Genomic DNA, 19,771 nt, shown 5'->3' with positions numbered 1-19,771 from the left:
TTGTCCTATGCATAGTAATTGTAGACTTTGCAGCTGATGTAATTTTGACCATACACCACTCATCTAAAAAATATTTATTGTAATGGAGACATACTACATTAACCTTGAAATGTCAGGTGGTAGTTCGAAAGTTTGCTCCAGCAAAAAAAAAAAAAAGAAATTCTCTCTTGTCCAACTGAAAGGCGAGTGTAGATGTTTTTCTTGCTCGGAATTGGAGATTTAAAAATACTTTTTGAGGCCAGGTGTGGTGGCTCATACCTGTAATCCTAGCGCTTTGGGTGGCCAAGGCGGGTGGATCATGAGGTCAGAAGTTCAAGGCCAGCCTGGTTATCATAGTGAAACCCCATCTCTACTAAAAATACAAAAAAAATCAGCCAGACATGGTGGTGTGCCCCTGTAGTCCCAGCTACTAGGGAGGCTGAGGTAGGAGAATCGCTTGAACCCTGGAAGCGGAGGTTGCAGTGAGCTGAGATGGTGCTGCTGCACTCCAGCCTGGGTGAAAGAGCAAGACTATCTCAATAAAAAAGAAAAAAAAGTTTTTTTTGAGTGTATTGGCTACTCAAAGTGATATTGAACATTTAATTGCCAAATAAAACTTTTTTTGTTTGTTTGTTTTTAGACAGAGTCTCGCTCTGTCGCCCAGGCTGGAGTGCAGTGGCTGGATCTCAGCTCACTGCAAGCTCCACCTCTCAGGTTCACGCCATTCTCCTGCCTCAGCCTCCTGAGCAGCTGGGATTACAGGTGCCTGCCACCTCGCCCAGCTAGTTTTTTGTATTTTTACTAGAGACAGGGTTTCACCGTGTTAGCCAGGATGGTCTCGATCTCCTGACCTTGTGATCTGCCCATCTTGGTCTCCCAAAGTGCTGGGATTACAGGCTTGAGCCACCGCGCCCGGCCAAATAAAACTTTTACATTTAACTCACTAATTTATGCTTTTCTTGTTGTGTTACCCATTGTTTTTCCTTGCTGTGAAGCTTCCTAGCTGATGTGTCTACTACTGGTTTGGGCTTTTGACATTCTTTACATTAATATGGATAACATTTTACTTTTATTCTTTTTTTTTTTTTTTTTTTTTTGAGACGGAGTCTCGCTTTGCCGCCCAGGCTGGAGTGCAGTGGCCGGATCTCAGCTCACTGCAAGCTCCACCTCCCGGGTTCACACCATTCTCCTGCCTCAGCCTCCCGAGTAGCTGGGACTACAGGCGCCCGCCACGTCGCCCGGCTAGTTTTTTGTATTTTTAGTAGAGACGGGGTTTCACCATGTTAGCCAGGATGGTCTCGATCTCCTGACCTCGTGATCCGCCCATCTCGGCCTCCCAAAGTGCTGGGATTACAGGCTTGAGCCACCGCGCCCGGCCTACTTTTATTCTTTTGGTAAAAAACACAGGAGATTTACCTTTGTGAGGTCGAGGCGGGCAGGTCACCTGAGGTCAGGAGTTCGAGGCTAGCCTGTCCAACGTGGTGAAACCCCGTCTCTACTAAAAATACAAAAGTAGCTATGTGTAGTGGCTCATGTCTGTAATCCCACCTACTTGGAAGACTGAGGCAGGAGAATCGATTGAACCCGGGGGCAGAGGTTGCAGTGAGTCAAGATTGCACCACTGCACTCCAGCCTGGGTGACAAGAAAGAAACTCTGTCTCAAAGAAAATAAAATAAAAAGAAAATTAACCATCTTAACCATTTTTAAATGCACACACATATTTGTTTTTGTAAGCTCCTTTATAGCACAGAGCGTGTCTCAGGCATCTATAAATTTCTCATAACGTAAGTACTTAGTAGGTACTAGGAAGTAAGCCAACATTTTCGTCTGCAAAAATTGTACTTGTTTTTGAATGCCTGTCTTTATCTTGCAGTATGTTCATGCGGATGCTCCTACCAATAAAACACTGGCTGGGCTGGTGGTGCAGCTTCTTCAGTTCCAGGAAGATGCCTTTGGGAAGCATGTCACCAACCCGGCCTTCACCAAACTCCCTGTAAGTACATCAACTTATTATTATTTGGGCATCCTCAGTTGCTGTACTTTTAGGTATAGCATTCGGCTTTTTTCCTTTGCTGCTGCTAGCGTGTAGAATTAAAAAAAAAAAAAAGAAACAAAAACCCAAGAGAACAATTTTAGTTATAGAATGTTACTAGTTTTTAACTGTAGGAAGCTGCTTTTTGAAGAGGCATTTGACATTTGCATTAAATATTGCAGCAGTCATTGTGAAGACCTAACAATATTTTACTATGTTGCAGTTCCCTATCCTCTCGCTGTAAGAGTCTTCTCCATGCTTTCTCCTGATGCAGGTTTTGTGCCTAGAATACTGTTTTGTGGAATTTTTTACATTTTGTAGGTGAGACACCTTCTGAACTTGTTTGAGAATGTAATTTTGGTGTCCTTGCAATTGTGTGTTTTATTTTTGTTTTTACAAACAGGGTCTTGTTCTGTTGCCCAGGCTAGTTTGATCACAGCACACTGCAGCCTTGATCTCCGGGCTCTAACCATCTTCCCACCTCAGCTTCCCAAGAGGCTGGGACTAGTAGCACGTGCTAGCATGCACGTATGGGGGACTTTTAAATTTCTGTAGGGATGAGATCTTGCTGTGTTGCCCAGGCTGGTCTCAAAATTTTGGCCAGAAGGCGATCCTTCTGCATTGACCTCCAAAAGCACTTTGATTACTGACGCAAGCCACCACGCCAGCCCTTCTCTGCTATCTTTATTTTATTTTATTTTTGAGACAGAGTCTCGCTCTGTCGCCCAGGCTGCAGTGCAGTGGTGCCATTTCGGCTCACTGGAACCTCCGCATCCTGGGTTTAAGTGATTCTTGTGCCTCAGACTCCTGAGTAGCTAGGATTACAGGTGCGCGCCACCACACCCAGCTAATTTTTTAATTTTTAGTAGAGACAGGGTTTCACCATGTTGGCCAGGCTGGTCTTGAACTCCCAACCTCAAGTGATCCACCCACCTTGTCCTCCCAAAGTACTGGGAGTACAGGTGTAAACCACCACATCTGGCCTTTATTTTTATTTTTATTTTATGTTATGTTATTTTATGTTATTTTTTGAGGTGGAGTCTTGTTCTGTCACCCAGGTTGGAGTGCAGTGGAGTGATCTCGGCTCACTGCAACCTCTGCCTCCTGCGTTCAAGTGATTTTCCTGCCTCAGCCTCTTGAGTAGCTGGGATTACAGGCATGCACCACCCACCACACCTGGCTAATTTTTGTATTTTTAGTAGAGATGGGGTTTCACTATGTTGGCCCAGCTGGTCTTGAACTCAAGTGATTTGCCTACCTCGGCCTCCCAAAGCACTGGGATTACACGTGTGAGCCACTGTGCCCAGCCTCTGCTATCTTATACTCCTTCATTTATATTTTTGAACTCTGATTGTACAAATACTAGATTTTTAGGAATTGTCATATCTTTTCTCATAATTTTTGTCTTTGAATTCATTTCGGGTTTTGTTTCTAGCATGGTGTTAGCTACCTGTATGAATCTATCATCAGTAGACCTTTTTTGTGGGGACTGTTCTTGATCACTAAATCGTTTAACAACTTACTGATCTTTCAAATATAATTGAGAATAAGAAATAGTAGTCTGGGCATGGTGGCTTACGCCTGTAATCCCAGCACTTTGGGAGGCCGAGGCGGCCGGATCACGAGGTCAGGAGATCGAGGCCATCCTGTCTAACAAGGTGAAACCCTGTCTCTACTAAAAGTACAAAAATTAGCTGGGCATGGTGGCGGGTGCTTGTAGTCCCAGCTACTTGGGGGAGGCTGAGGCAGGAGAATGACGTGAACCTGGGAGGCAGAGCTTGCAGTGAGCTGAGATTGCGTCACTGTACTCCAGCCTGGGTGACAGAGCGAGACTCCATCTCAAAAAAAAAATAAAAAATAAAAAAAAATAGGCCGGGCGCGGTGGCTCACGCCTGTAATCCCAGCACTTTGGGAGGCCGAGGTGGGCGGATCACGAGGTCAGGAAATTGAGACCATCCTGGCTAACACGGTGAAACCCCGTCTCTACTAAAAATACAAAAAATTAGCTGGGCGTGATGGCGGGTGCCTGTAGTCCCAGCTACTCAGGAGGCTGAGGCAGAAGAATGGCGTGAACCTGGGAGGTGGAGCTTGCAGTGAGCCGAGATTGCGCCACTGTGCTCCACCCTGGGTGAGAGAGCGAGGTTCCGTGTCAAAAAAAAAAAAAAAAAAAAAGTGTTTCAGTGATCTTGCCGTAAATGTGTTTGCTTATGATGTTTTTATGATCCAAAAAGTTAAAGAAATTTAGTTAAATATATTGATGTGGTTACTTTTCTCATTTTGAATTATAATTGGGAAGCTTTTATTATTCTTTGGTTATAAAGGAATTCAGCTATGTGTTCTTTTAGTACTTGTATGGTTTCATTTTTCACTTTTTTTTTTTTTTTAAATTTATAAAGATAGAGACAGGGTCTTTCTGTGTTCCCTAGGCTGGTCTTTTTTTGGAGACAAAGTCTTGCTCTGTCTCCCAGGCTGGAGTGCATGGTGCTATTTCAGCTCACCACAACCTCTGCCTCCCAGGTTCAAGCGATTCTTGTGCCTCAGCCTCCCAAGTAGCTGGGAATTCAGGCACCTACCACTACACCTGGCTAATTTTTTTGTGTTTTTAGTAGAGACGAGGTTTCACCATGTTGACGAGGCTGGTGTTTGAACTCCTGATCTCAGGTGATCCACACACCTCAGCCTCCCAAAGTGGTGGGATTATAGGTGTGAGCCACTGCGTCCGGCCCCAGGCTGGTATTGAACTCCTGGGCTCAGGTGATCTTCCCGCTTTGGCTTCGCAAAGTCCTGGGATTACAGGTATGAATCAGCACACCCAGCCTTATTATTTATTTATTTATTTATTTATTTTTGAGACGGAGTCTCGCTCTGTCGTCCAGTCCGGAGCGCAGTGGCACGATCTCAGCTCACTGCGAGCTCCGCCTACCGGGTTCATGCCATTCTCCTGCCTCAGCCTCCTGAGTAGCTGGGACTATAGGCGCCCACCACCACGCCCGGCTAATTTTTTTTTTTTTTTTTTTTTTAATTTTTAGTAGAGACGGGGTTTCACCATGTTAGCTAGGATGACCTCAATCTCCTGACCTTGTGATCCGCCCACCTCAGCCTCCCCAAGTGCTGGGATTACAGGCGTGAGCCACTGTGCCAGTCCCCAGCCTTATTTTTACATTTAGCTCTCTGATCCATTTAGGATTTGCCCTGGTTAGTTGGTGTGGGAAATGGCAGATCCATTTTTATGTTTTTCCTTATGGTTATCTGGTTATTCCAGAAAAGTTCATTTAAAAGGTCTCCTTTTTCTCCACTGATTGGAGCTCAGCAAATGTTAAGAATTTGATTAGGTGCAGGGTCCTAAGAATACAAACAAATACTGTATATTATTTGTCCTCAGGGGACTCACAGTCTAATGAGCCGTGTGAGTGGAGACTTTGACTTACTTCGTGATGTCAGGAAGTGTTTCTGTGGAAAAGGACATTTGGATTGTGTCTTGAAAGTTGAGTGTGACTTCTTCAGCTAAGTGGGGGAGGATGGGATTTTCAGGCAGTGGTAGCAACACATAAAAGCATTACGGGCCGGGCACGGTGGCTCAAGCCTGTAATCCCAGCACTTTGGGAGGCCGAGACGGGTGGATCACGAGGTCAGGAGATCGAGACCATCCTGGCTAACGCGGTGAAACCCCGTCTCTACTAAAAAATACAAAAAACTAGCCGGGTGAGGTGGCCGGCGCCTGTAGTCCCAGCTACTCGGGAGGCGGAGGCAGGAGAACGGCGTAAACCTGGGAGGCGGAGCTTGCGGTGAGCTGAGATCTGGCCACAGCACTCCAGCCTGGGTGACAGAGCGAGACTCCGTCTCAAAAAAAAAAAAAAAAAAAAAGGCATTACGGTCTGAGAGAATGTGATACTTAAAGGTAGTTGCGCATAGTTCAGCACATTTAGACCTAAGGGTAGGTAGAGGGCAATCAGCAGAGAGATGGGCCAGAGTCAGTCATAAAAGGACTGGTTTACTGTGCTAGAAGTGTGCATTTTATCTTGAAGGTGATGGGAAACCACATCATAGGGGAAAGTAGAAGGTGGCTTAGTCAATTTTGGTATTTATATATGTGTGTGTGTGTGTGTGTGTGTGTGTGTGTGTATGTATGTATGTATGTATTTATGACGGAGTCTTGCTGTGTCGCCCAGGCTGGAGTGCAGTGGTGTGATATCGACTCACTGCACCCTCTGCCTCCTGGGTTCAAGCAGTTCTCCTGCCTCACCCTCCAGAGTAGCTGGGATTATAGGTGCCACCACCACGCCTGGCTAATTTTTGTATTTTTTAGTAGACACAGAGTTTCACCATCTTGGCCAGGCTGGTCTCGAACTCCTGACCTCGTGATCCGACCGCCTCTGCCTCCCAAAGTGCTGGTATTACAGGCGTGAGCCACCGTGCCTGGCCTGTTTTTTTTTTTTTTTTTTTTTTTTGAGACGGAGTCTCACTCTATCATCCAGGCTCTGGAGTATAGCGGTGCAATCTTGGCTCGCTGCAACCTCCACCTCCTAGGTTCAAGTGATTCTCCTGCCTCAGTCTCCCCAGTAGCTGGGACTATAGGAGCCCGCCACCACGCCTGGCTCATTTTTGTATTTTTAGTAGAGACAAGGTTTCACTAGGTTGGCCAGGCTGGTCTTGAACTCCTGACCTCAGGTGATCTGCCTGCCTCGGCCTCCCAAAGTGCTGGATTACAGGTGTGAGCCACTGCGCCCAGCTAGCTGCCTGATATTTTTTGTAACAAAAGTTTAAAGATACTTAAAAGTAAAAACTTGCAAGATTAGTATGAAGAACTTTTCTTTTCCCTTCACTCAGAATCTACAGTTGTTAACATTTTACCCATTTGCTTTATCATTATCATTTTCCGTGGGATGTGTGTTACGTATTTTGTGTGTGAAAAATTTGAAAGTTCCATGTTCCTTTACAGCTAAAGTATTCATTTCCTGTTCTCTTGTATTGTGAACTGGGCTAGAATTACCAAATTAGCTATTGATTGAGGTTTTCGATAGCTTAATTCACTGTAATATAGTACATATTGATTGCACTTTATTAATTGTAACATGTGATTTAGAGTAAAATTACAGATTATTATATAAAGTATTTTACATAATATGATTGAAATTATATTGGGATTCCTAATTAGGAATGTATGCATGTTTTCAAAAATGGTGTTTTCAGAGAGCGTTATGTGTGGGCTATTTGACTCCTGGGAACTAAACCATTATTTAGTTCCAGATTTTAAAATATTAGGGAAGAATGTTTTTAGGCATAAGCCGTAATTAAAAACAATTCCTGGTTTAGTGCCACTGGGACCAGATGTACTTGCCTTCCTCTCAAAATGGTGTTCAGCATTTTCCCAGATGAAAGGAATTGATACAATCCGTAATGGTATAAAACAAAATTCGTTGAGATAGATAATTAACAAAGCAAAGAATGTTTCAGTGAGACATATAAGTTATGTACTTTAAGAAGTTTTTTCCCTGAGTAATCAGTATGGTATAAGAGTTCATCCTGGGCATGTCTCACACCTGTAATCTCAGCACTTTGGGAGGCTGAGGTGGTCAAAACTCTTGAGCCCAGGAGTCTGAAACTAGCCTGGGCAATATAGGCCCCGTCTCTACAAAGAAATACAAGAAAAATTATCTGGGTGTGGTGGTGCATGCACGCTTGTAGCCCCAGCTACTTGGGAGGCGGAGGTGGGAGGATGACTTGAGCCTGGGAGACAGAGGTTGCAGTGAGCTGAGACTCTGTTTTAAAAAAAAGAGTTCACTATTTTGTTGTTGTTGTTGTCGTCCAGGCTGGAGTGCAATGGTGCAATCTCGGTCACTGCAACCTCTGCCTCCCGGGTTCAGACTATTCTCCTGCCTCAGCCTCCTGAGGAGCTGGGATTACAGGCGCCCGCCACCACGCCCAGCTAATTTTTGTATTTTTAGTATAGACGGGTTTTCTCCATGTTGGCCAAGCTGGTCTTGAACTCCTGACCTCGTGATCCACCCGCCTCAGTCTCCCAAAGTGCTGGGATTATAGGCGTGAGCCACCATGCCCAACCGAGTTCACTATTTGGACTAATCATTTTTTTAAAAAAATCAGAGTAGAGACTGGGTGCGGTGGCTCAGGCCTGTATTCCTAGCACTTTGGGAGGCTGAAGCGGGCAGATCACCTGAGGTTGGGAGTTCAGGACCAGCCTGACCAACATGGAGAAACCCCATGTCTACCAAAAATACAAAATTAGCCGGATGTGGTGGTACCTGCCTGTAATCTCAGCTATTCAGGAGGCCAAGGCAAGAGAATCACTTGAACCTGGGAGGCAGACGTTTTGGTGTGCTGAGATTGTGCCACTGCACTCCAGCCTGGGCAACAAGAGCGAAACTCCATTTCAAAAAAAGAAAAAATCAGAGTGGAACTTTTTTTTTTTTTTTGAGACGGAGTCTCGCTCTGTTGCCCAGGCTGGAGTGCAGTGGCACGATCTCTGATCACTGCATCCCTGCCTCCCGGGTTCACGCCATTCTCCTGCCTCGGCCTCCCGAGTAGCTGGGACTACAGGCACCCGCGGGGCACCACGCCCAGCTAATTTGTTTTTCTATTTTAGTAGAGACGGGATGTCACTGTGTTAGCCAGGATGGTCTCGAACTCCTGACCTCATGATCCGCCTACCTTGGCCTCCTGAAGTGCTGGAATTATAGGAGTGAGCCACCATGCCTGGCTACAGTGGAACTTTATATAGTAACTTCCCAAATCATGCTGGATGTCAGACAACTGGCTCTTGTTCTATCAAATGCTGAGAGATTTAGAAAGAAAGAACCAAACACTTCATAAGGCTAAGGCTAAAGGTGTGTTGCATTAGCAGACACATGAATTGAAACAAAAAAAAAATTGCTAAGATGTGGGTATAAAACAAAAAAGAAAAATATATTTTACCTTCACTACAAGTGAAGTTTCTAATTTTTCTACAAGCCCTCCAAGGCTTTAGTCTACATAATATAAACGTAATTGTAATAATAGAACTGTTTTTCTCTTTTTGAGACAGGGTCTCTCTCACCCTGTCACTCAGGCTGGAGTGCAGTGGTATGATCTCAACTCACTGCATCTTTGACTCCGACTTTCCAGGCTCAGGTAGATCCTCCCACCTCACCCTCCTGAGTAATTGGGACAACAGGCATGCACCACTACACCCTGCTAATTTTTGTGTTTTTTTTGTAGAGACAGGGATTTGCCCTGTTGTCCAGACTGTTCTCAAACTTCTGGGCTCAGGCTGTCTTCCTGCCTTGGCCCCCCAAAATCCTGGGTTTACAGACATGAGCCATAGTGCCCGGCATAGAGCTATTTTTTTTAATTCTGCATTTTAAAATAGATTGTAAGCAGCTGTGTTTAAAAAAATCAAGAAAGCTCTGAGAGTAAGAAATGTAGAAGGTTAAGTGAGAGTCTCAAGTAACTGGATTTTAATTGTTTGGGAAATGTCCAAGATTTTGTTTTCTTTTTTACGTGACACAGCCCCAGGAGATCCTGAGAATGTGTACCTTATTCCCAAAATTGTATACCTGTCATTGCACTTAAAAAATTAATCATTGGCCCAGTGAGGTGGCTTACCATGCCTGTAATCCCAGCACTGTGGGAGGCTAAGGCGGGCGGATCACGAGGTCAAGAGATCGAGACCATCCTGGCTAACACGGTGAAACCCCATCTGTACTAAAAATGCAAAAAAATTAGCCGGGCGTGGTGGCGGGCGCCTGTAGTCCCGGCTACTCGGGAGGCTGAGGCAGGAGAATGGTGTGAACCCGGGAGGCGGAGCTTGCGGTGAGCCGATCGCACCACTGCGCTCCAGCCTGGGCAATAGAGTGAGACTCTGTCTCAAAAAAAAAAAAAAATTATTTAGACTAGGGGCGGTGGCTCACGCCTGTAATCCCAGCACTTTGGGAGGCTGAGGTAGGTGGATCACCTGAGGTCAGGAGTTGGAGACGAGCCTGGTTAACATGGTGAAACCCTGTCTCTACTAAAAATACAAAAATTACCCGGGCGTGGTGGTAGGTGCCTGTAATCCCAGCTACTCGGGAGACTGAGACAGGAGAATTGCGTGACCCCAGGAGGCGAAGGTTGCAGTGAGCCAAGATCACGCCGCTGTACTCCAGCCTGGGCGACAGAGCAAGATTCCATCTCAAAAAGAAAAAAAAATTTTTAATTTGCAACTGGAGGAAAAATGTAGAGTATTATATTCCTGAACTGATTTCACTCTGCCATTGTATGAATTTCAGAATGGAGAGACTATCTTTGGGAACATGGGACTGGGAAGGAGACCATAAGTGTTGTATATATATTTGAAGTGAGCATTTGAGTTTGTAGCTTAGAATTCTGTCTGATGAAAGTAGAATATAAGCACCTGTTTAAGCAAAATAGTATGGGAAATGTATTTGTGGAATAATGGTTTAGTTTTTTTTTTTTTTTTTTTTAACAACTTCCTATTGCAAAATGTATGGAAAGTAAAATACATTTTGACTTAAATAATTATAAAGAGAACATCCATTTAACCACAGTCCAAGTCAGAAATTGCTAACATTGCTAACAACCCTAACAAGCATATATATTCCTTCCCTAACCTTAAACTCCCCCTTTTCCCCACAGATAATCTTTTCCTTGCTTCTTTTTTTTTTCCTGAGGTGGCGTTTCTCTCTTGTTGCTCAGGTTGGAGTGCAATGGCGCGATCTTGGCTCACTGCAACCTCTGCCTCCTGGGTTCAAGCGATTGTCCTGCCTCAGCCTCCTGACTAGCTGGGATTACAGGCATACGCCACCACGCCCAGCTAATTTTGCATTTTTAGTAGAGAAGGAGTTTCTCCATGTTGTTCCGGCTGGTCTTGAACTCCCGACCTCAGGTGATCCGCCTGTCTCAGCCTCCCAAAGTGCTGGGATTACAGGCGTGAGCCATCGTATCCGGCCTCCTTGCTTTTCTTTATAGGTATCACTGTGTTAGCATGCATCCCTGAATAATATAGTATAGTTTTGCTTGTTTTTGAATTTTGTGCTAATGAACTCATAGATATTCTTGTAACTTGGGGGCCATGTAGGAAATAATTTGCAAACATGGAGAAAACAAATAGTCTAACTGAACTGCTCAGGCATATACGTGTGGATAAAACAAATTACTGTAGAAGAGTTAAGTCTCTGAAAAATCTAGTTAGCTAGCTTCTGGCCTTTATAATTCATGTGCAAGGGCAGTGAGCCTACATGATCTAGCATGACCAGTTAGATAGAGCTCAGTAGGCTGCAAAATATGGGCTGCTATATTAGAGACATGGACTAGTATTCCAGGCAGAGGGCATGCTGGACCAGGTGGTGGGCAAGGCTCTGGAGAGCTGTATGATCAACTTCAATGCAGGCTTGTACTCCGTATCATATGGATTCACAGGTAGATACCTGAGTTCACTGGCATTGTACTTATTTATTTGATTGATGTTTCATTAATTTATTTTTTCCCATATTTTTACTTTTTTTCATCTTTCTCTCTCTCCCTATAATGTGTCCTCCAGCTTTGCTAAAGTATGGCTAATGTACAGTAAACAGTACATATTTAGCTGGGCACACTGGCTCATGTCTGTAATCCAGTGTACTTGGGAGACTGAAGCAGGAGGGTCACATAAGGCAAGGGGTTTGAGACCAGCTTGAGCAACATAGTGAGACCCTATTTATCAGAAAAACTAAAAATTAGTCGTGCATGGTGCTGTGTGCCTGTAGTCCCAAGTACTTGGGAGCTGACCCAGGAAGATCACTTGATCCCAGGAGTTAGAGGCTGCCATGAGTTATAGTAGTACTGCTGCACTCGAGCCTGAGTGACAGAGCCAAATCCCATCAGTTTCTCTTTCTCTCTTTTTTTTTTCTAAAGAAAAAGGCTGGGTGCAGTGGTTCATGCTTATAATCTTAGCATTTTGGGTGGCTGAGGCTAGAGGAGTCCTTGAGCCCGGGAGTTTGAGACCAGCCTGGACAACATGGTGAGACACCCTGCCTACAAAAAATTTAAAACAATTAGCTTGGTGTGGTGGTGCATGCCTGTGGTTGCAGCTACTTGGGAGGCTGAGGTGGGAGAATCCCTTGAGCCCAGGATATTAAGGCTGCGGTGAGCTATAATCATGCCATTGCACTCCAGCCTAGGCGACAGTGAGACCCTGTTTCAGAAGAAAAACCTAACTGAAGTGTTTGGTGTTGTGAAAACATAGTGTAAACATAAAACAGAATACTGTATACATATATATTTATTTTCTTAAAAATCTCAGTGGTTCATGCCTATCTGTAATCCCAATACTTTGGGAGGCCTAGGTGAGTGGGTCCTCTGAGCTCAAGAGTTTGAGACTAGCCTGAGCAACAATATTGTGAAATTGAGCTTTTCTTAATATAGCTACAAAAATGTGAAGTATAATACTGACTTATTTTAAAGCAGTTGTCAGAACTTACTGAAAAAATTATTTTGTTTTTATAATTTTTTTTTTTTTTTTTAAGAGCTGGAGTCTTGCTCTGTTGCCCAGGCTGGTCCCAAACTCCTGGGCTCAGGTGATCCTCTCGCCTTCTCCTCCGAAAGTGTTGACCCAGAAGGGCCGGGCTCATGCCTGTAATCCTAACGTTTTGGGAGGCTGAGGCAGGAGGATCGCTTGAGCCTAGGACCTCGAGACTAGCCTGGGCAACAAAGTGAGACCCTGTCTCCCAAAAAGATTAAAAAATAAAAAAAAAGGAAAAGAAGGATTATTACTCTTGAAGAAGGAGATGCATTGAGGGGATGGATACACCCATTTTAAGGGGACTATCATTGAACATTTTCTCTTTTTTTTTTTTTGAGATGGAGTCTTGCTCTGTCGCCCAGGCTAGAGTGTAGTGGCGTGATCTTGGCTCACTGCAACCTCCGCCTCCTGGGTTCAAGGAATTCTCCTGCCTCAGCCTCCCGAGTAGCTGGGACTACCTGGCTAATTTTTTGTATTTTTAGTGGAGATGGAGTTTCACCGTGTTAGCCAGGATGGTCTCGATCTCCTGACCCCGTTTTCTCCCCGCCTTGGCCTCCCAAAGTGCTGGAATTACAGGCATGAGCCACTGCACTCGGCCACCCCTGGCTAATTTTTATATTTTTAGTGGCGACTGGATTTCACCATGTTGGCCAGGCTGATACCAAACTCCTGACCGCAGGTGATCCGCCCGTCTCAGCCTCCCAAATGCTGGGAGCCACTGTGCCTAGCCTCATTCAACGTTTTCTAAATTTGTTTTCAATTGTTACGTGATTTGGTGGAACACCTGTAAATACACTGAGCAAAAAATGTTGTCATAGCCAGTTCTAACAAATGTGGTGGTGTGACTGAACTGGGTAATATATTTTGGGATGTTTTAGATGAGTCACAGTTCATAAGCTATCTCTTTCTGACACCTTGGAATTTCTCCCCAGTAAGTATAACTGACCTCATGGCAGGAATTCTCACAAACTGGATCAGTTTGGTGTAATGGAAAGGGTGGGAGTTGGAGGACTGTCACTTTAACAGTCTGTTTTCATTTGATTGAATAAATCATTTGGAACATGAAGTTAATAAGAAGGGGCTTACAGCTGGAGTTGGACTTTATCACTGGTTTTATAATTATTTCCTGGGGAGTACCTGTAGCATCTGAGAAGAGGGAAGTGAGGAGTAAATGCAGAGGGCTAAGAAGAATCTGTTGTCTTCAAGTTTCACTTTGAACAATTTTTCCTAATAGACCTCTTTGAGTTTCTAAAATGTTCTGTGGCAAAGAAACAGGAGAAAACAAGCTGGGCGCGGTAGCTCACACCTGTAATCCCAGCACTTTGGGAGGCTGGGGCTGGCAGATCACTTGAAATCAGGAGTTCTAGACCAGGCTGGCCAACCTTGTGAGATCCTGTCTCTACTAAAAATACAAAAAAATCCCAGCTACTCAGGAGGCTGAGGCGGGAGAATCGCTTGAACCCTGGAGGCAGAGGTTGCAGTGAGCCAGGATTGTGCCGCTGCACTCCAGCCTGGGCAGCAGAGTGAGACTCTGTCTCGAAAAAAAAAAAAAAGAAATAGGAGAAAACTATTGAATTTGGCAAATGTTACAATCTCTCGTACTGAACATTTTATGATCTGTATGTGAGAATGGTATTGTTTTGCCAAAATCATGCTGATTCTAGGACTTTGTGGAATGGATGAGGGAGAATGCAGAGATTAGCGTATAGGTCTTGGAAGCAAGAATAAAAGGATGGATTTACATGAAAGAAATCACCAGTCGTAGTCACTTGAGTTGTCATCATCCATCAAGTCCAATCTAGCAGGGAGGGAATAGCTTGAGAGACTTGAGACAGGCACAGATCTCTGTAGAACATGGACTTTATCCTGGCAAATACAGTGATCACATTTAGGAGCCTGGCTTTGATATAATACTATTATTTACCATATAATCTATCTACACTTTTTGCCAGTTATCTCAAAAATGTCCTTTATAAGATCCACACCAACACCACATACTTTATTTAGTTGTGTATTTTTAGTCTTATTTAATTTGAGATAATTCAGCCTATCTTTTTCTTTTTCTTTTTTTTTTTTCTGAGATACTGCCTCACTCTGTCACCCAGGCTGAAGTACAGTGGTATGGTCATAGCTCACTGCAGCCCTTACCTCCAGGGCTCAACTGATCCGCCTGCCTCAGCCTCCTGAGTGGCTGGGACCACAGACACATTCCACCGTGCCTGGCTTGGCTTTTCTCTTCTTTTCTAAGACAGAGTCTTGCTCTGTCACCTAGTCTGGAGTGCAGTAACACAATTTCAGCTCTCTGCAGCCTCCCCTTCCCGGGTTCTTCTGTCTTAGCCTCCTGAGTAGCTGGGATTACAGGCGTGCACCACTACACCCAGCTAATTTTTGTATTTTTAGTAGAGATGGGGTTTTACCATGTTGGCTGGGCTGGTCTCGAGCTACTGACCTCAAGTGATCTGCCTGCCTTGGCCTCCCAAAGGGCTGCGATTACAGGTGTGAGCCACACGTCTGGCCAAATTTTTTAATTTTTAATTTGATAGAGACAGGGTCTCACTGTGTTACCCAGGCTGGTTTTGAACTCTTGGACTGAAGAAGTCCTTCTGCCTTGGCCTTCCAGAGTATTGGGATTGCTGCTTTGAGCTACCATGCCTAGCTGACTGAAATATGTTTGTCATGACTTACATTTTTTTGGTGGTTGTTTTTTGAGACAGAGTCTTGTTCTGTTGCCCAGGCTGGAGTGCAGTAGCACGATCTTGGCTCACTGCAATCTCCACCTCCTGGGTTCAAATGATTCTCCTGCCTCAGCCTCCCCAGTAGCTGGGATTACAGGCATGCGCCACAACGCCCAACTAATGTTTGTATTTTTAGTAGAAACTGGATTTCACCATGTTGGCCAGGCTGGTCTCCAACTCCTGACCTCAGGTAACTGCCAGTCCTGGCCTCTCAAAGTGCTGAGATTACAGGTGTGAGCCACTCTGTCTGGCCCATGACTTAACATTTTTGAAGCATGCAGACAAATATTACATTTAATAAAAAGGGTTTTTTTTTTTTTTCTTTTGAGACAGTCTGTGTTGCCCAGGCTGGAGTGCAGTGGTAGGATCTTGGCTCACTGCAATCTCTGCCTCCTGAGTTCATGCGATTCTCATGCCTCAGCCTCTAAAGTAGCTGATTAACAGGTGTGTACCACCATGTGCAGCTGATACTTTGTGTTTTTGGTAGAGATAGGGTTTCACCATGTTAGCTATGCTCGTCTCGAACTCCTGGCCTCAAGTGATCCACCCGTCTTGGCCTCCCAAAGTGCTGGGATTTCAGGCATGAGCCACCATGCCCGGCCTCAAATTTTTGTGTGCTATTGCTTATAGTCGTAATTTGTTTATTCTCATTGTTGTGTACGGGCTGATAAATTTTTTCTTTTTTCTTTCTTTTTTTTTTTGAGACAGAGTCTCACTTTTGTTGCCCAGGCTGGAGTGCAATGGTGTGATCTCAGCTCACTGCAGCCTCCGCCTTCCGAGTTCAGGCGATTCTCCCGCGTCAGCCTCCCAAGTAGCTGGGATTACAGGCACCTGCCAGCACACTCGGCTGATTTTTTTGTATTTTTAGTAGAGAGGAGGTTTCACCATGTTGGCCAGACTGGTCTTGAACTCCTGACCTCAGGTGATGCGCCTGTCGTGGCCTCCCAAAGTTCTGGGATTACAGGCATGAGCCACCGCGCCCAGCTAAATTTTTTCTTAAAGGGACAGAGTGTGCCGCATGCTGTGGCTCACTCCCATAATCCCAGCGTTTTGGGAGGCCGAGATGGGTGGATCACTTGAGTCCGGGAGTTCAAGACCAGCCTGGACAATGTGGGAAAAGCTGATCTCTACAAAAAATACCAAAATTAGCTGGTCATTTGGGAGGGCCCCCCCTGTAGTCCCAGCTATCTGGGAGGCTGAGGTGGGAGGATTGTTTGAGCTAGGTGGCAAAGGTTGTAGTGAGCTGAGATTGCACCACTGCACTCCATCCAGCCTGTGCGACAGAGTGACACCCTGTTTCTCCTTTTTTTTTTTTTTTTTGAGTCAAGAGTTTCGTTCTTGTTGCCCAGGCTGGAGTGTAATGGTGCGATCTTGGCTCACTGCAACCTCCACCTCCTGGGTTCAAGCGATTCTCCTGCCTCAGCCTCCTGAGTAGCTGGGATTACAGGCATGCGCTACCGCACCTGGCTAATTTTGTATTTATAGTAGAGAAGGGGTTTCACCATGTTGGCCAGGCTGGTCTCAAACTCCTGACCTCAAGTGATCCATCCGCCTTGGCCTCGCAAAGTGTAGGATTACAGGCGTGAGCCACCGTGCCCAGCCAACACCCTGTTTCTAAATAAATAAATTAATTCATCAAATAAAGGGACAGATAGTAAATATTTTAGATAGTAAATGTTTTAGGCCTGTAGGCTGTGTGGACTCTGTCACAGCTGCTCAATGTAGTATGAAAGCAGCTATATACAATACATAAATGAGTATATATACATGCAATACATAATGAGTATGGGTGTGTACTGGTAAAAGGTTAAATTTTTTTTTTGAGATGGTACCCTGTTGTGTTACCAGGTTGGAGTGGTGTCGCAAATGAACACAGCTCACTGCAACCTCGACCTTAGGGCTTAAGCAATCTTCTTGTCTTAACCTAGGCATACTACCACGTGTGGTTATTTTATTTTGGGAGGCTGAAGTGGGAAGATTGCTTGAGCCCAGGAGTTCAAGACCAGCCTGGATTAGGTAGTGAGACCCCATCTCTACAGAATATTAAAATATTAGCGTTAGCATGGTGGCAAACTCCTGTGGTTGGAGCTACTTAGGAGGCTGAGTTGGGAGGATAACTTGAGCCCAGGAGTTGGAGGCTGCAGTGAGTAGTGATCATTCCACTGCAGTCCAGCCTGGGTGACACAGTGAGACCCTTGTTATTTTTCGATAGCTGTTTCATGATTTGCTAACAGTTGCTGTATAGTATTCTGTTGTGGGAATATACCACAATTTTTTTAATTCATTCTGTCATTGATAGGCTTTTGGGGTAATTTGCAGCTTAGAGCTATTATAAATAGTGCTGCTGTGAATATTTTTATATATTTCTTTTGCTCAACATAGATGTTTCTTTTGATTATGTTCTTGAGAGTTTACTTGCTACGTTATAGTTTGGTCAGCTTTAGAAGATATTGCTAAACAGTTTTCCACAGCGGTTCTACCGATTTATATTCCCACAAACAGTGTATGAGCATTCTGATTTTTTTTTTTTTTTTTTGAGATGGAGTCTCGCTCTGTCGCCCAGGGTGGAGTGCAGTGGTAGGATCTCCGCCCACTGCAAGCTCCGCCTCCAGGGTTCACGCCATTCTCCTGCCTTATCCTCCCGAGTAGCTGGGACTATAGGTACATGGTGCCACGCCCACCTAAGTTTTTGTATTTTTAGTAGAGATGGGGGTTCACCAGTTTCACGTGTTAGCCAGGATGGTCTCGATCTCCTGACCTTGTGATCCGCCTGCCTCGGCCTACCACAGTGCTGAGATTACAGGCATGAGCCACCACGCCCAGCTGAGCATTCTGATTTTCTACTTTTTCACCAATCCTTGGAATCTTTTTGTCTTTTATATTTTGATTATTTAGCAGATTTGTGGTTATAATGCATTATTTTCTAGTTGCTAATAATTAATATGAGCAACTTTTATTTATTGACCACTTGGCTATCCTTTCTTTTTTTTTTGAGACAGAGTCTTGCTCTGTCACCCGGGCTGGAGTGCAGTGGCTGGATCTCAGCTCACTGCAAGCTCCGCCTCCCGGGTTCACGCCATTCTCCTGCCTCAGCCTCCGGAGTAGCTGGGACTACAGGCGCCCGCCACCTCGCCCGGCTAGTTTTTTGTATTTTTAGTAGAGACGGGGTTTCACCGTGTTAGCCAGGATGGTCTTGATCTCCTGACCTCGTGATCCACCCGTCTCGGCCTCCCAAAGTGCTGGGATTACAGGCTTGAGCCACCGCGCCCGGCCTGGCTATCCTTTCTTGAGAAGTACTTGTTTGCCTGTTTAAAAATTTGCACATTGGTCTTTCTCTCTTTTTCTTTTTTTCTTTTTTGAAACGGGGTCTGGCCTAATGACCCAGGCTGGAGTACATTGGCTTGATCATAGCTCACTGTGGCCTCAGACTCCTGGGCTCAGAGGATCTTCCCACCTCAGCCTCTCGAGTAGCTGGGACTACCAGTGCGCACCACCACACCTGGATAATTTTTTCTGTTTTTTTGTGGAGACAGTCTCGCCTTGCTTCCTAGGCTGATCTCAAACTCCTGGGCTCAAGCGATTCTCCCAGTTCAGTGTCCCAAAGTGCTGGGATTATAGGCGTGAGCCACCATACCTGGCTGAATTTTTCTTAGGTATTCTGGATATGGTTCATTGGTCAGAAATATTTATTACAGATCTCTTCTCCCACTTAATAGTTTATGTTTTTACTCTCATAATGATGTCCTTTGATGACCAGAGGTTTATAATTGTAATATACAGCAGGAAACGGTACACTTTTTCTGTAAAATGCCATATATTTTGGGCTTTTTGGGTCATGTGGTTTGTGATGCAAGTACTCACTTTTGCTGCTATTGTGTGAAAGTAGCCACAAAAAAATACATTAATGAGTGTGAATTTGCTTTTGTTAAACTTTATCTGCGAAAACAAGAGTGGACTGCATTTGATCAGTGGACCATCATTTTCCGTTTCCTGGTACAGAACAATTTAGGAAAATTTTTCTGTATTGTTAATACTTTTTGTGTTCTTATAGAAATCTTTGCCTTTTTTTTTTGAGACGGAGTTTCGCTCTTGTTGCACAGGCTGGAGTGCAATGGCGCAATCTCGGCTCATTGCAACCTCCGCCTCCTGGATTCAAACGATTATCCTGCCTCAGCCTCTCGTAGCTGGAATTACAGGCATGCACCACCACGCCTGGCTGATTTTGTATTTTTAGTAGAGACGGGGTTTCTCCATGTTGGTCAGGCTGATCTCGAACTCCTGACCTCAAGTGATCTGCCTGCCTCGGCCTCCCAAAGTGTTAGGATTACAAGCATGAGCCACCACGCCCGGCCAGAAATCTTTGCCTTTTGTAAAGTCATGTATATATTCTATTGTATTTTCTTCCAGAAGCTTTATTTTTTATTTATTATTATTATTTTTTGAGATAGAGTCTTGCCCTGTCGCCCAGGCTGGAAAATGGTGCAATCTCAGCTCACTGCAACCTGTGCCTCCTGGGTTCAAATGATTCTGCT

The 19,771-nt window shown here is 44.7% G+C and overlaps 1 protein-coding gene across 1 annotated transcript in view; it reads left to right on the top strand.

The window, feature by feature from the left end:
- The window catches only part of SMARCC1 (SWI/SNF related, matrix associated, actin dependent regulator of chromatin subfamily c member 1), a 198,230-nt gene that overhangs the window by 10,295 nt on the left and 168,164 nt on the right, over positions 1 to 19,771 (top strand). Inside the window, exon 2 of the mRNA XM_010374744.2 lies at positions 1,854 to 1,973. Within this exon, the coding sequence (XP_010373046.1) occupies positions 1,854 to 1,973 (120 nt within the window). The remainder of the gene's footprint in view (positions 1 to 1,853; positions 1,974 to 19,771) is intronic.

Source organism: Rhinopithecus roxellana, chromosome 1 (genome assembly GCF_007565055.1).
Source record: "Rhinopithecus roxellana isolate Shanxi Qingling chromosome 1, ASM756505v1, whole genome shotgun sequence".
Taxonomy (NCBI): domain Eukaryota; kingdom Metazoa; phylum Chordata; class Mammalia; order Primates; family Cercopithecidae; genus Rhinopithecus; species Rhinopithecus roxellana.
Note: the sequence above shows the minus strand (reverse complement) of the source record. Positions and strands in the feature narration are given on the sequence as shown.